Source organism: Diplodia seriata (assembly GCF_021436955.1).
Source record: "Diplodia seriata strain FDS-637 chromosome Unknown scaffold_7, whole genome shotgun sequence".
In the NCBI taxonomy this organism is placed as follows: domain Eukaryota; kingdom Fungi; phylum Ascomycota; class Dothideomycetes; order Botryosphaeriales; family Botryosphaeriaceae; genus Diplodia; species Diplodia seriata.
The window spans coordinates 1,090,591-1,106,761 of NW_027117314.1; the positions used below are offsets into that span (position 1 = coordinate 1,090,591).

A 16,171-nucleotide genomic window follows, 5' to 3' on the forward strand; every position below is an offset into this window, starting at 1 on the left:
GGAAACGAGTCTGTTCGTCACAACCAAGTTTGTGAACTTTGAGTTTGTCCTGTGTGAGATATACAAACCCTTGTTTCTTATTGTCTTCTGATGGAACATCACCACCAGGTAATAAAGGCAGGGGGGCTGATAGTCTGGAGAGTTGAGGTACACTTAGCGAAATCAGACTCGCTCATCAGCATTCTCAATCAGGCAATATATTCTTTCCAGTGTGATGCTGGCCTACTTTTCCTCTTGTTACAAACGTGGATCAGGATATCTTAAACAGTACAAGCAAACGCCCTTCTCATCAATTACCGCCTCCGTTGTGTAGGATTTGCCGCTCTCAGTTCAAATTCCGGCAAGACCCGGGTTCAACTGTTCAACTCCCGGCGACAAAATCATCTTTTCTGCTACTCTTAGGCGAGCGCTGTCAATCTTTTTGGTCTTGCTTGTTGGCGTGGAAGATTGGGGGGGTTTTTTGGGTGGTGGAGATGGCCGGGAGGGTGGATCGTGGGAAGCCCGACGGGGCGGCGGGGCGAGGCGGAGCGGAGCATGGAGATCTACGAAGGAAAGAGGCAGCGAAATTGCTGGGAGGGGGGCTGGCCTTGTTCTTGTATCTTCACCCCTGTCGTTCGGGAAGAGCGGCTATGCCGTATTGGGCGTGTGAACCCTGGCGGGGACAGGCCTTTGTCGCACAATGGCAAGCTGATTTTTTTTCAACGCGTCTCAGTATTCAGGCACGTCCACCTTCGTCCGTCATCGACTCCTGCGTGCGGACGCTCTAGTTTCTCGTTGCCATCCGAACATTGTGTGAAGTTTTGAGCTTTCCAGCTACGATTTGTTCTACGGGCGGATGACAAGCCGCAAGCCCGTACGGCTTTAGCGGTGGATCCTTAAACCCTTCCGTCCTTCCCCGATCAGTCCAGTTCGCCGTGGCGAGACCCACAGCATTTGGGAACCCGCCAAGCATGAACGGAACATCACAGCCATCCGTCAAATACTTCGATCCAAATGGCGACACGCGGCTGCTGTTCAACGAAGGCAAGCCCGATGAAAAGATCTTTGTCGTCTCCTACAAGACCATGAGTCTTGTCTGCGACTCATGGGACCGCATGCTCAATCCCAACGGCCCCTTCAGAGAAGCAACACAAGACGGTCCGATATCACTCCCCGACGACGACTGGAAAGGGTTCGAGATCCTCATGAACATTGCTCATCTGCACTTCAAGCGCGTTCCCCGCAGAATCAACTTCCAGCTCTTGCTTTCCATCGCCGTCCTGACCGAGAAGTATGGCGCCACCAAGATTGTACGGCCATGGTCGAGAGAGTGGCTCAAGTATAACAAAAAGCTTGTGGACAAGCCCGGCCATGAGGAGTGGCTCTGGATAGCCTGGGCCTTCGGACAAGATCAAATATTCGAGAGATTGGCGAAGAAACTCGTGCTCGAGGTGGGAGCTGTACCTGTTGGACGGATTACCAATTCGGCCGGGGTAGTGCTGGATGCGAATGACACGGGACCGCACTTTCCACCGGGCATCTTCGGTATTTAATGGTCACCTCTCATGGTCTTATCCTAACTGACTGCGTAATTTGCAGAGAGCATACTTGAAGTTCGAGAGAAAACCATCAACGAGCTCCTAGGAGTTGCACCCCTCATATTGAATTGGTACGAAAGATCGAAAATAACAGGCCGAACAGTTTGCACGGCGAGCACTTTTACCAACTACGCCTGCGACGTCATGGTGTATGGGTCGCTGCTTTTTGAGCTACAAAAGATCGGGCTCGGGCCGGGCAAAACCGGGCAAGACATTCCATGGAGCGTAGCGCAGGTTGCTGAAAGGCTCAAATCTATCAATGTGATGACGCCATACGGCCACTACGCTATTGCAGGCGACGACTCCCAGCATGCATCTTGTAGTGATCTTGCGGAAAAAGGCATTGAAGCGTTGGTCGAATTCGAGCTATCTAATATTCCAACTCCCGTGTTGGGTCATCACACGCGGCACATGCAGCGCATGAGAGAGGAGCTACTCGGAATCAAGATGAGCCATGGCCGAAAGAGGAAGTGGGATGAGACACTTGACGAGCCGGCCGACGAGGATGCCGGGCCAACCGGCCAAGGAACTGTAGCCCAGCAGGGCCAAGGAGTGGATTCGGAATCGGAGGAGGCAAACCAGGAAGGTGGAGATGACGACGAGGATGCAGATGACGGCTCCACAGAAGGGAATGAGGATGACGAAGTAGAAGACGGGCATAGTCAATCTGGAGACGAAGACGGGACTAGCGAGAGTCGGTCTGGAGAAAACGGAGAGAATGAGGCGCATGAGGGGGATGCATGATGAAGCAGCACCGATGAGGCTGGCGAGCGTGGCGGTTGCCAAGACTCTGAAGCTGGTGTTTTGGTACATTCATTGGACTGGGGCAGCATGAATAACGTCTGATTGTGGAGTCACTATCTTATTTCTTCAAAAGCGGGCTTATTGGCCCAAGCTGGCGTTTCGTTTTCTGGCACAACAAGGTCTGCAAGGTGAGGCTCTGCTGAACAGCACAACCGCTCGACAATGTTATAACATTTCTTTCTTTTTCTGTGCCAAAATCTGCTGGGAGCTAGTGGCCATCGATGGTGATTGGTTCATTTTACTGACTTGACATAGAGTGAGCATGAAAACGATCACTATTATTTGCAGGATAGTCAATCACGGATGCTGTAGTCTTGCTGCGACCAATCAAGAGTCACAGAGAATCCCTGCAGGCCAACGCGCGCGACGCGGTCAGGAGTCACACACAGGCCCGTTTTTCCCAAGCCAAAGCGCGTCTTCACCGACACACTCATCATTCTCCTCACGCCAGCCTTTCACCATCCATAGCCTCGGCCAGCTAATCATCAGTTCATCATGGAAAGAGATGACGCGCGCTCAGGAAAAGAGCCATCGGTGGTCTACTTCGACGAAGATGGAGACACGCGGCTGCTGCTGTCCTGGAGACACCATGAATACACGTACGTTGTCTCATCGAAGGCGATGTCGATGGTATGTCGTGCGTGGAAGAGCATGCTTTCACCGGAGAGCGGGTTCAGAGAAGCAGCTTTGGTAGGAAGCCACCGCGGCATCCCGCTTCCGGACGACGATCCAGACGCTCTCGAAATCCTGCTCAACATCGCGCACATGCACTTCGACCGAGTGCCTAAGGCTTTGCAATTCAGAGTCCTTCTCCGTGTCGCAAAATTAACGGAAAAGTATGGGGCGACCAAAATTGTCCGGCCGTGGATCAAGGAATGGCTTCAAGCCGTCGACCACCTGAAGCACATGCCGGGGTTTGAGGAATGGCTCTTCCTCGCGTATGCTTTTGGGGAGGAAGACATATTCAACGCAATATCGTCTCGTTTGGTGCAGCAAATCCACATCAGCGGGAACGGTTGTTGTATGACACCCGAGGGAAACGTCTTGGATCCTTCGAGTGATAGTGCACTTTTTCCTCCGGGGATCATCGGTATGTCTGGATGATACAATACTAATCAACTCAATGCGAAAGTTTCTAACTGAGAGTAGAGAGCATCCTCCAAACCAGGCTCAACCAGCTCGACGGCATGCTCAAGCGGTGTTACGAACCTGTGGATGAATACCTCAGAGCCAGTACAAGCCGACGGTTCTTTCCGTTTCGCTGCCGTCACTCCAGGTACGCTGGAGATAGGATCGCCGAAGAATGTGATACGCTCAACTTCGGAGCTCTTGTACTCGCGCTATCCAAACTCGGTTTTGGCCCCCAGCAGAAAGAAGGCACGGATATCAGCGATAGTATCGAAACTGTTGAAACAAAACTTCGTTCAGTCCGCCTTCCAACCCTCGGCCCTACCAATCAATGGGATGGTGTCTTCAATGATGAAAGTCGGGGTAGAGCCTTCGATCATGAAAGTTGTACAGTTGCGCCTTACCTGCAAGAGGCAGCAAGATTGCTGGCCAGTGCTCCATTACCCGGTCTGCCTTCTCACTATAGACACATGGAGCAAAAGCGGAACGAGCTGCATGGAGTGAGCCCCAATGCTCAGTCAGGCAATGGAAGGCCTTCCGGCCAACCACAGCAGAAAAGAAGAAGACTTGGTCCATAGATAATCATGTTTCTTACACGGTGGGCCAGTCGTGCTCGATTGGCTGCAAGTCACCCTTCCCCCGGTACACGTCCAGAATGTCTGCTTGCTCGGGTAGCATGTGGCGGTCGATGTGGCATCCTATGCGTGCGAGACCCCTCCATCTCTCAAAATCCTCCGGGTTACGCTTGTCGCCATGCGCCTCTTCCGCATGCTCCCAGTGACCTGAATGTACAATTGGTTCGAAATTCTTGTCAGGGCTTTGGAGTAAACTCACCTTTCGAGAACGCAATCAAGGTCGTGATCTTCTTGTTCGGGATGTCATAGACTAGGGACACAATCGTCCCGGTTTCTGCGTCATCAGCGCCCCGAACCCCTGCATGGAAAGTGCGAGCCTACCTTCCAGCCAATTGCACTGCCACAGCTCGCCAGGGCGAATGCACTGGAAGCTGCAAGTCTGGTAATTGATGCGCCCGGCCATTGGCCCGCCATGGATCTCGTACACCACGCGGTCCTATCACATCCTTATCAGCGCATGTCAAACACCAATCTGCCGCACCAATCAGCTCCTTATCAGCTGCAAGGACTGACCTCCATCTGGAACCAGATCTCATATCTCCATTTCTCGGGGTTGCCCTGCTTGTCCTTTGCGTTGTAGTCGTAGACCATGTGTAGGTCCTTGAGGTCTTTCTCCCAGTGCGCTCTCGTCTGGGGGTCCATGGTTTCGAGTTTCTTTGCTTTTCTTTGCGCGATACGCAACAAGCGTCGTCGAGTTTCTTATCTATCGCACAACGGTAATACCTTCCGATCCGGTCCCAACGGGCAGGCGTCAAGGATGTGAATGCAAGATGGACGGATATGTATGTATGCAGATCAACGGAGTACCAGGCCGCCCTGCCGCTGCCGCCCACACGCAGATATATATACACAACGCACTTGCCCCTGACTGACGCCATGGGGGGCCCTGGGCCCTGGCTTCCCGAGCACCGGGATCGCGAACGGCGATGACGCCTGCACGGCGGCAGCGATCGGATGGCACAGCCAGAACAGTCTCCTGACGTCACACCATTTTGCGCCGGCGCAGCGCCGAAAGGGCCTGGCTCTCCATCTCTTCCATCTGGCGCCACACCCGCGCGACGGTCCGACCGCCCGGGTTGCAAAGACCCGCTCTTAAAAGTGCCGAAAGCTGGAGCCGAACTCTATTGTCACTCCACGGGGAAAGTCGCGTTGATAAGACGATGCGCTGTTTTTCGAGTCGGAAGGGGCGCAGCAAATTCGGCCGAAGAGGAAAGACCGAGCAGGGAAAAGAATCGCGTCATGAGTAAGGGAGGTAGTATCCCAGGGTGGGAACGCGAGGAGGTAGTTGACTCGAGAGATACATGAGGGATGTGACGGAAAAGCAGGAGAGGTTCTCTGTCGCGGAAAATGCCCCGGCCTTTTCCCACGATGCGTCGACACGAAGAAAAAAGGCGTCCCTCAACCGCACCGACGCAGAACACCAACACAGGCCAACCATGAATGTCGACAATGCTAACACCTGGTCGCAAGGGCCTCCACCTGATGGTATCCAATGCAAGTCGAAAAGATACAGCGAGAGGAACGCAACCATGTCTGTCATGCCGTGATGATAATCGCCGGGTAAGCAATCGTCGGGCAACTCGCCAGTCGCACCATCAGCGCACCTTCCTCGAGCGAAAATATTAATACCCATTCTATTTACGTCCCATCGTCTTCATCAACTTCATCATCATCACTCATAGCCAATCATATCTACGTCGCGCTCTACACCGCCCCAACCGTCCTCACCTCCTCCACCCTCGTCTTAACCGGCCCCTTCACCTCCCCGGCCCCAACACCACCCCTCCTCCCCTTCCCCTTCTCCATCCCCTTCTGCGCCACCGCCGTGATCTCCTCCGTCTCCGCAACCCCCGCAACAACAACCCTCGCCTGCCCTCCCGCGGACGACAACGACGACGACCACGCAACCCTCCCCCACACCTCCCGCACGCGCGCCGCGCCCGCCTCGCTCCCCGCAACGACAACCTCCCACGGCCTCTCGCGCGCCGCCAGCCCGAGCACCACGCCCGCATCGTCGCACCGCGCCAGCAGCGCGTCGATCGACTGCTGCTTCGCGCCGTCATAGTCGTCGCTCGCGCTCTCGCTCTCTAGCACCACGACGACGCTGCCCGCCGCGGCGTGCGCGAGGACGGCGTTGAGAGCGTCGCTGTTGGTGCTGGTGCTGGCCGTGATGATGTGGATGTGCGCGATGCGCAGGCGTGTGGGGTCGGAGGTGACTTCGACGGTGCGGGTGGGGTGGTGCGGGGAGGCGTGCAGGGCGCGGGCGCGGGCGAGGGACTCGCCGGGCGAGAAGACGAGGGTGCGGTGGGCGGTGCCGAACGACGCCGCTAGGTCCGCGTCGTCGTCCGGGTCGCCGACGACGGCGACGATCTCGGGGTGCAGCGAGGAGGCGGGGCGGGGGTCGCGGCGGGTCGTGGCGGCGGGCGCTTCGATGTCGATGGGGACGGTGGTGGGGATGGGCACGACAACAGGCTCGTCGGAAGAGTCGTCGGTGGAGATGACCTTGCGCGTCTTGCCCCAGCCGAAGGAGTCCATGTTCCACACGGCGTAGAAGAGAACGGAGATGTTGATGAAGGGCCCGCAGAAGGTGTAGAGGGCGCAGCCCGCGAGGTATTGGGCGCGTTCGAGCGCGGTGCGCGGCAGCCAGATGGCGATGCAGAGGTAGTAGGTCAGGGGCGTGAGCATCACGGCGGCGAAGGCAAGAATGATGAACCAGGGGACGACTGAGAAGGAAGGTTTAGCGGCGAGCAGGCGAGCAGGTGGGGGAGAGTGGGCTTACACAGGATGGCGTGGACCAGGCTGGCCAGACTGGCGAAGATGAAGACGTTGAGCGCCCAGGTCATGCAGTTGGCGAAGGCGAGTATGCGCTCCCACCAGTGCACGCCGGGCGCCTTGAAGAGCATCAGGTCGTTGCCGGTCGCCCCCAGCGTCCAGCGGCGGCGCTGCGAGAGGAAGACAGACCACGACTGCGGTACGTCCGTCATGGCGCGGGCGCGCAGTGCCTGACGAGTCCTGCTGTGCGGCATGGCGGAAAGCATCAGGCAGACGTGGTTGCGGTCCTCGGATGCGGTGGCGCGGATCTGCTTGATGATGTTGTCTGCCGGCGTTGGGCAGTATCCGAAAAGTTCGACCAGCACTCGGTCTCCGCACGTCTCCTCGCAAATCTTCAGCAGCTGACAGCATCCCGGCAGACAGGATACCTTGTTGGTCACGATCGACTGGTGCAGCCGCCGCAGGCCCTGCGAGATGGTGTACTCGGACGACTGATACAAGCTCCACGGGTTCCAGTTGTGCTTCTTGAAGTCGACCGCCACGTAGCCGCACACACCCACCGTGTCGGGATAACGGCTCTGCTTTAGCAACTCCGAAATGCAGTCGTCAGCGAAGACGGTATCCGCATCCATGCCGACAAGGTGCGAGACGTGGTCGATACCCGCATCCTCGTCCAACCACATGGCCATCTCGCCAAAGAACTCGGGCCGAAACAGCATCTGCGGCTTGTCCGCCCGTGTGTTGAACTTGTGCAGAAACGAGCGCAGGGCGATCAGCCCGTCGCGCTTGCCCTGGTTCTGGTGCTTGATGATGCAGAAGTACGGCGTGCCCTTGTAGTCGCCCTTCTGCACCGTCACGTCCATCGGCTGCTGGTCCCACGCCGTGTACGCCTGCTTGATCACCTTGCGCTCCGTCTTGTCCGCCAGGATGTCGTCGAGCAGGTACTGCGCCGTCGTCTTCTCCATGCCCGCCCCGCGGACGCGGCCGTCGCAGATGATCATGATGGCCTTTTTGTTGCTCTCGAGGTGCTTCTGCGCCACGAGCGAGTCGAGCGACTTGGTGCACTCCTCGAAGTTTTCGTTGTAGCAGGGCAGAAGGAGAACGAGGGACTCGGGTGAGGTGGGCATGATGACTTTCTCGGGGAAGATGCGGTGCTTGATGCTGAAGAAGATGACGGAGACGACCATTATGCAGTTGAGAGCAACAGTGAGCGTGATGAAAGGAAGGTAAATGTAGTAGTAGGCCGGCCACCACCAGGAGGCGAAGATGAGCATGAAGCTAACAGTTGTTAGACCGTCCCGGCTCGGGGTTGAAAGAGAGGGAAACTCACTTTGCCGCTACCATCCCGGCAGTCATCAGCAGCTTCTGCTGTGTGATCATGCGCCGGCCCAGTTTGCTGAATTCCGGAGACGTTGCAGGCCGCGTCTTCGGCACCATCTGGTTGCAACAACCCGCGTAGGCTTGGAAGCGTTCCTCTTTCGCCGGAGCCACCCCGGTGATGGTGGCCACGTCTTGCCGCGACGAAGCTGCAGACTTTGCCGAGGGCGTGCGCGGGTGAGATGCCAGCGGATTCCGCAATTGATGGCTCGGGTGCCGCAGCGGGATTGGGATGATCTTTTCTTGCCCGACGATGGGAAGAGGGGGAATCTGCGGAGCGGACTCTTCGACTCTCTGGATCTCATCTCTCTGGATCTCCTGGTGCAGCTGACTTCGAGGATTCGGAGCTCTGACAGGAGATAGATGGCGCTTGCGCGAATCCACTTCAGGCTCGGGCTCCGAGTCTGTGACGGACGATGGGCGCGTTGAAGTGCGGGTGGTCTGCCATCCTGAAGAAAGATACTCATCCGGGGAAGAGACCGAATCGTCGTGGGCCGAGAGAGATGTAGAGGACGCAGCCGAAGAACCTCTTGTATTGTATACAGGGAAGGGGTAAGACAACTTGGGATCGGTTTCAAGAACGGGAGGCCGCCATGTCAAGGCGCCGTCGGGAGAGCGAGCGGAAGGCATTGTCAACGACTGACTGACCAGCAAGAGCTTGGTCGAAAAGATGAAGATGCAGTGTCCCGAGAGGAGCAGCACGAATGCGGTCTGCCGCCGCCAGAATTTTATAGCGTCTACATTTCCTGGGCCAAGGCGATCCGGTGCGCTCTGCTCCGGGCGAGGGTGGACGGGCGGAGGACTCTCATGGGCAGGACTCAGACCGGATCCAGCCACTTCCGCAGTGGTGCCTTCTGACAGAGCAACGACGCATCGCTCGGAGCTGAGCTGGCGGGTCACGACCATGCGCCGAGACAATACTGCACGATTGCTGGGCGGGCAGAGTGGTCGTAGTGCGCTGGAGCGGGCGAGTTGCAGGGGTAGCTGCAGCTGCAGGCCCAGGGCACGGCTTCCATGCTCGCCGTTGGAACGCGTCGGGATTGCACCACGTTGGTGGCAGCCGTGCAGCCGTCCGCCTTGGCGAGCTTCTCTTCGCCTCCGCAACGATCCCGGAGAAACTGCAGCGCACGCGCTGCTATTCTTGTCGGATGCCCGCCCGCAGCTGACCCCGCCTCTGCTGAATTTCCCGTCCCTGGCCCCGCCCGCATTATACGTGCTGGCCCCCCGGCGATCTCCTCATATGACGTGCAGCACGGGCTCGAGAGGGCTCGAGAGGGCCCGACAGGGGTGGTGCGCACTATTGACATCTGCATATTGCATCTGCGCCTCCGCCGCCGAAGGAAGACTCAGCAACGCCGGGCGGTCAAGCAGACATCAGGCGTTCGGATAGGATCGAATACGCGTACACAGGAGGAGTATACATTGTTCACCACGGCCGCCGTATCCAAACTGCTACATCGCCTTCACTTCGCTTTCTTCTTCTGCACTCCGTCCACCATGCTGTCCACCGGCCTCGTCTCGTCAATCCTTCTCCAGCTGGCGCTGCTGGCTGAGGCTGGCTCAAATGCCGCGCAGCTTGGCGATGCAGGTGGCCTTCTGCCGGGTTCCAGGGTTTCGAAAGACCTTGCCGCTCGCTCTCCACCAATCGACCTCGCCCTCGATCGTCGCCAGGCGGCGGGCGACAGCTGCGGCCCGAATGCCGGAAATGCCTCCTGTGGCGCCGGTCTCTGCTGTTCTGCTGCTGTCCGTCTAAATAGTCTGAACAAATGAGGCCGCCGGCTAATCAGCGCGTGCAGGGCCTCTGCGGCACCGGCCGCGATTTCTGCGACGCTCCGGACTGCCAGTTTGAATATGGGCCGGCGTGCGATGCCAATGCGGTGCCGTCCGGGGCGAACACGACGTCGGTCCCGAGGCCCCGTTTTGGCAGCGTGCTGTACGGCGGCGGCGGTGTCACCCAGTGCAGCCAGCCAGGTACCATCGCCATCACGTACGACGACGGGCCCTACATCTACACGTCCGAGCTGTTGGACATCCTGAACGCCAATGGCGTGCCCGCAACCTTCTTCATCACCTCCGTCAACCTCGACAAGGGAGGGATCGACAACGAGAGCACCGAGTGGCCCGCCATCTTGCTGCGCATGCGCGACGAGGGCCACCAGATCGCCAGTCACACCTGGAGTCACCAGAACCTGAACGACATCACCAGTCAGCAGCGCTTCGATCAGATGGTCAAGAACGAGATGGCCTTCAGGAACGTGCTCGGCTACTTTCCCACCTACATGCGCCCGCCCTACAACACCTGCCTCCGGACCGCCGGCTGTGTTGATGACCTCGAGACGCTAGGCTACCACATTGTAAGTTGCCGCCAATGATCACCATCCCCCCGGTTCCCATATTGTGGCGATATTTCTGATCAGCAGGGACCGCCTCCCAGATCAAGTACAACGTCGACACCCTGGACTACGTCAACCTGACCCCGGACACGATCCAGAACTCCAAGGACATCTTCTCCAACGCCCTGGCAGGGGGCGACGCGGCCTCGTCCAGCTTCATCATCGGCAACCACGACATCCACCCGCAGACGGTGACGAATCTGACCCAGTTCATCATCGACGAGGGCAAGGCGCAGGGATATACCTTCAAGACGGTCGGCGACTGTCTCGGCGACCCCAAGGGCAACTGGTACCGTGATCCTGCCACGGGCAATGCCATCAGTGGCACCTCCTCGACCTCCGCCGCCAAGAGAGAGGATGGAGACTCGGCAGTGGCGTCGTCCGAGAATTCCGTCGTCTTCGTTGCCAGAGCTGAAGGCGCTTCTGCAGCAGCTGCGTCCGCGTCTGCGTCCGCTACTGCCGAAAGCGGAAGTTCTGGCCTTATTGCTAGCGTCGGGAAGAGGCTCGGGCTTGCCGCCGTCAGCCTGGTGGTCAACGTCGCTTTCGCCCTTGTGCTCTTTTAGGCCGAGTTGGGCGAAACGGGCGGCACGTTTGGGGCTGCAGTGATCACGTCTTTTTCTGCTAGTTCGGTCCCACGTGTTGCACGCTGAAGGCTAAAGAATTGGGTGGCGAAAGGGAGGCACGGGCGTGGTCGATTTGGGGTAATGTTTTAATCCGTAGTAGCGTTGGAGAGAAAGAAACCTTGTCCTGGCAAAGGCTGCGGCCTCCTCAGCCTTCATCACTTCCCGCTCCCCCACCCATGATCAGGCCAGTGAGTCTCCAAGTCCGCACTATTGAATACAATATGGATGAGGTGATTTTTCGATTCACCGCCTCGTGGAAGTGTTGGCGTCAGCTCTAAAGCCAAGGGCCAGTGCGTTTTCCACGGACGGAAGGCTACTACTTTGACTTTTGCCGGGGATATTAAAGTGCGGTAGACGAGCAGATTGGTGGGGGGGAGGGGTTGGCCGGGGGCCCGTGCTGCAGGCGTCCGTAAAGAGTAATCTGCGGAGAAGTGTCTGGGGCAATGATGGGCCACGTACTCGGGCGGCTCTTGACGCCGACCTCAACGGGGAGGAGCAGCCCAAACCGCCTCCCCGAGCGAAAGCTGTGGCTTGTGAAAACTGCTTTTCTTTCGACCCAATGACCTCGCGAGGGCACGCAAAGTCAGTCCCCGTATTCTCGTGCATCGTCGGGAGCCGGCCAGACAAAGCACGTCTTCTTGCATCGCACACACATATTCGCCTACATTCTCGTCGCGTCTGCGAGGGCGTTTCCTGACGTATCGATCGCTGGTGGCTGGTTGGTGCCCCACCCCGCGTCCCATACGTGCCACAATACGAGGTGCCGTCCACCCCGCCGGCAACGTTTAAGTCCGGTCGGTCTCCCGCCCGCAAGCTTCGCGCGGGCTCTCTGCTGGCATTGGCGGCGGGAAGAAGGGGGTGCCTCAATGGCGCACGGCAGCCATCCTTCGGTCCGCCGATCCCATGCCAGGGCCAGGGGGGAGGGCTGAATACTCCGTAGACGGACGCAACTCTGACTGGGCCCAGCTGACTTAGGCGGAATTTGTTCCAATATAGATTTTTTCGGGATGATCTCTGTATACTACCTCACGAAATGTTTTTTTTTCTCCGCCAGCCGGGAAGCGCGTGCACACCCAGTTTTATCCGCGTGTGCGGAGATCGTCTTCGGGGCGGCGCCCGGGCGCTAGGGTAATGTCTCTTAAGTACATGGCAGTGGCGCAATATGCCGGATCTGCTGAGGCTCGCGCGGGCAAGCCCCGGGGATTATGTATGTATCAGCCTTGTCGATGGCGCGTGAACCTCGCCGCCGACACCGGATGCGCGCGCGCCAGATCCGGTGCAGAAAATCCCGGCGGGACGGACGTACGGCCGCGGACGCAGCTGCCGTGCTCGTTCTCGCGCAGCTCGTGCTGCGAGGGCCCCTTGGGCGGCGGCGGCGTCGACGGGGAAGGGTCAAGTGTCTGCTTCCATGTCGACAGCTGCGCCTTTTCCGGGCTCGTGGCTAGGTCGGGAGGCGGGAGAGGCAGCAGGTTTCAGGCGACTTGGCGACGGCTTGGCTGCAGGACGGGCGCCGTGTTTTCGTGTCCGACGCACCCCGCGGCGGGTAGGCAGCATCCAGGGAAGGAGCGAAGCGAGACACAAGCATCTCACGCCAAGGCTGCCTCCATCCAACCACCCCCCGCCCGCCCCTGGACCACTCCCTCCGCTTTGCTACCTAGCTGCAGCCTCCAGCCCTTTACTAATTATTTCTCTTCTGACCTCTTTCCCACCCGCGGTGGGGCGTCTGCTCTTGGCGCACATGGTGCCCGTCGAGCCCTTTCCCAGGCCGCGTGCTGCTGCTATTCGCAGACCACTGGCTGCGTTTCGAAGCGCGCTATCCACCAAACGGTGACGGCTTCCGCCCAGCCGTGCCTGACGCGATCATCGGTTGGCCCGCGCCCGAGCTTTGCATCATTGCGCCTAGACTGCTCCTCATCACATCCATCGTCCAGCACCGCCAGCGGCCGGGTGCGGCCTGCCAGCGCAGACAGACAGGCTCAGCTCTCCAGACCGGATCCCGAGAGTGCTTCTAGATGCTGCTGCTTGTCTCCTCCCACTCACTTGCCCGCCTTCGCCCCCGTCCGAGGCGGCAGCACGGGATCGGGCATGGGAGAGGGAAGCTGATGTGGGATCACGTATTGGAGAGGGCACGCACGCACGCACTTCTCGGCGCAGCAGCAGAAGACCAGAATCGGCTCCAGCTACTACGCTCGCCCTCCCGCCGGAGACGTGCTCAGACATGCTTTAAAAGGTGTGAGCCCGGCGCCGTGAAGCAACGAGGAAGTGTGTTCGACTGCGTCTCTCGCTGCAGATTTCCGTGTCCTGCGTGTCCTCGCCATACCTTCGTTCCTACCTGCACACACGATCGTTTCTCTTCAGTCGTCCCCCTGTAAATATGCTTTCTTCACTCTCCTCCCCGCCCATTCCGCCTTCATGTGACCGCATGCAAGACTCGGTCACGGTGTGGAGCTCGCTGGGGCCCTCCAATGCCGACACCCCGCCTCCCGAGTCAGTGAACGAGGAGTTCTTCCACGCTTCCTGCCTCGAGCCGCTTTCGCCCGTCTCGTCCACAGAGACACCCCTCGTCGCCGTCATCGGTGTTGGCTACGTCGGTTTACACCTTGTCACCACCTTCGCGGCCAAGTTCGCCGTGTTGGCCTACGACGTTAGCGAGAAGCGGCTGGCCGGCCTGGCCGCGGACGGCTTGACAGCAAACTACCCGTCCGTCACGCTGACATCCAACCCGGCCGACCTGTCACATGCTACGCACTTCCTCGTGGCAGTGCCGACGACACTGTTGCCAGATAAGCAGGTCGATACGTCGTTCGTGAGGGCGGCGTTGACGACGGTCGGGACGTACGCGAGGCCCGGAGCGACGGTTGTGGTGGAGAGCTCGGTGGGCGTGGGCATGACAAGGAAGCTGCTGGGGAACTTGATGAGGTCGCGTAATCTCAAAGCTGGGATGAGTCCGGAGGTATGTTTCTGTCGTCCGATCACCACCCACCACCCCCCTACCCAACGCCCCGCACCCCCTTCCCCACATACCCACGCATCCCCAACACGTCCCCCCACCACCCAAAACTAACCCGTACCAGCGCGTCGACCCCGGCCGCACAGACCCACCCGTCTCCACTATCCCCAAGCTCATCTCCGGGCTCGACGACATCACGCCGGGCTCGCTCGCCGCCATCACCTCCCTCTACTCCCGCGTCTTCACCCGCGTCGTCCCCGTCTCCTCGCCCGAGGCGGCCGAGATGACGAAGCTGTACGAGAACTGCCAGCGCATGGTCGGCATCGCGTACGCCAACGAGATGGCCGACGCGTGCGCCGCGCTCGGCATCGACGCCTTCGAGGTCGCCGCCGCCGCCGCCACCAAGCCCTTCGGCTTCGCCCCCTTCGCCCCCGGCCTCGGCGTCGGCGGCCATTGCATTCCTGTGAATCCGTACTATTTGCTGCAGAGCTGCGAGATGCCCCTGCTGAGGCAGGCGGCGGAGACGATGTGGAGGAGGCCGGCGGAGGTGGGGGAGAGGGCGATGAGGGAGGTTTGCGCGAGGAGGGGGAGGGGAGATCTGAAGAGGGTGTTGGTCGTCGGCGTCGGGTTTAAGCCCGGCCAGGCCGTGTTGAGTTGCAGTCCTGGCATCGCGTTGATGAAGCATCTGTTGCAGGAGTGGGATGTCGAGGTCGTGTTTGCGGATCCGTTGGTGGAAGCGGAGCAGGTGCCGTTCGCGCCGCGGTTGGATGTCGAGAGCGAGTGGAACGCGGAGGGGTTGAGCGGGTTCGATCTCGTCGTGGTGGCCATCAGGCAGCATGGGTTGGACTTTCGGGTGTTGGAGGAGCTGGGCGAGGGCGTGGTTGTGAAGTGGTGTTGTGCGTGATTTTGTGTTGCGTTCTAGAGCTGCTTTTCTTTTGGAACATTTTTCTTGTTGGCTTCGAGGTACGAACAAACACTCTTGCATTGGCCAAGCATGTTCAGGTGGAAAGAGTAAAATTCATTGATGGCTTGCAACAAGACAAGGCGCAGCAATGTTGAACTGGTCGCATAGTGGTTCTACTAAGCCATCTAGTGGGTCTCTTATAGATCTGAGTTGTTCGACTGGCCCGATTCGAAATCCTCAAAGGGCTGCTGTTTCAGAAGAACCAATCTAGCTACGTCCCAATCACTTAGCTCCCCCGTACAGCCCCTCATATCCAGCCCGCAGCAAGCTCCCCTCCCCCTCCTTATCCGCAACCCCGGTCCAGTAAAACAAGCCCCCCAACCCCCTCTCCCGCACAAACCTCGCCTTCCCCCCCACCGTCCTCGGACAATCAAAACTCACCCACTCCCTCCTCCCCCCCTCGCCCGTCCTCAAACACGCCGCCCCCCAAACCCCCTCGTCAACCACCACCCCCTCCTCCGCCCCCTCCCCCGGCAACTCCCTATAATCCACACACCCATCCGCCCCACCAACTCCCTCAAACCTCTCCCCGGGCCCATCCACCCCCACAAACGCCCTCCCATACACCGGCACCCCCACCACCACCTTCCCCGCCGGCACGCCCCTTGTCCCGACGACGTACTCCACCGCCCCCGCCACCGACCGCGCGCCGTACGCATCGTGCGGCCGCGCCGCCGCACGCAACTGCGCATGATGCCCACTCCTCGGCGTCCACCCGCCCGCGAAATCGTAACACATGAGACCCACCCAATCCAACTCCTCCGCCACCTCCGCCAGCGGGATGTGGCGCAGGCACCACTCCCCCGCCGGCAGCGCGGCCGTGAGGAGGTAGCGTGGCGCGGGGAGCGCGGCGCGCAGGGCGCGGAGCAGCAGGAGGTAGTGGCGGCCGTCGGCGGGGGTCGAGGGGTGCTCCCAGTCGAGGTCGATGCCGTCGAAGCCGGGGGCGTG

At 59.3% G+C, this 16,171-nt stretch overlaps 5 protein-coding genes across 5 annotated transcripts; 3 read left to right on the forward strand and 2 right to left on the reverse strand.

Annotated features, from left to right (window-relative positions):
• Window positions 1-950: 950 nt before the first annotated feature.
• Window positions 951-1,532, forward strand: SLS55_007104 (uncharacterized protein; the record flags this gene model as incomplete). The annotated part of the gene is made up of 1 exon (XM_066778528.1): window positions 951-1,532. The coding sequence occupies one exon, from the start codon at window positions 951-953 to the stop codon at window positions 1,530-1,532; it is 582 nt and encodes a 193-aa protein (XP_066630965.1).
• A 2,568-nt stretch (window positions 1,533-4,100) lies between these two features.
• On the reverse strand, window positions 4,101-4,786 carry SLS55_007105 (uncharacterized protein; the record flags this gene model as incomplete). Its single annotated transcript, XM_066778529.1, has 4 exons — window positions 4,101-4,291; window positions 4,344-4,418; window positions 4,466-4,580; window positions 4,658-4,786. The coding sequence occupies 4 exons, from the start codon at window positions 4,784-4,786 to the stop codon at window positions 4,101-4,103; spliced, it is 510 nt and encodes a 169-aa protein (XP_066630966.1).
• Window positions 4,787-5,848: 1,062 nt separating this feature from the next.
• Window positions 5,849-8,353, reverse strand: SLS55_007106 (uncharacterized protein; the record flags this gene model as incomplete). The annotated part of the gene is made up of 3 exons (XM_066778530.1): window positions 5,849-6,867; window positions 6,924-8,194; window positions 8,247-8,353. The coding sequence occupies 3 exons, from the start codon at window positions 8,351-8,353 to the stop codon at window positions 5,849-5,851; spliced, it is 2,397 nt and encodes a 798-aa protein (XP_066630967.1).
• Window positions 8,354-10,059: 1,706 nt separating this feature from the next.
• Window positions 10,060-11,249, forward strand: SLS55_007107 (uncharacterized protein; the record flags this gene model as incomplete). Its single annotated transcript, XM_066778531.1, has 2 exons — window positions 10,060-10,647; window positions 10,728-11,249. 2 exons carry the CDS (start codon window positions 10,060-10,062, stop codon window positions 11,247-11,249), a joined length of 1,110 nt encoding a protein of 369 aa, XP_066630968.1.
• A 2,482-nt stretch (window positions 11,250-13,731) lies between these two features.
• On the forward strand, window positions 13,732-15,163 carry SLS55_007108 (uncharacterized protein; the record flags this gene model as incomplete). The annotated part of the gene is made up of 2 exons (XM_066778532.1): window positions 13,732-14,262; window positions 14,384-15,163. 2 exons carry the CDS (start codon window positions 13,732-13,734, stop codon window positions 15,161-15,163), a joined length of 1,311 nt encoding a protein of 436 aa, XP_066630969.1.
• Window positions 15,164-16,171: the final 1,008 nt, after the last annotated feature.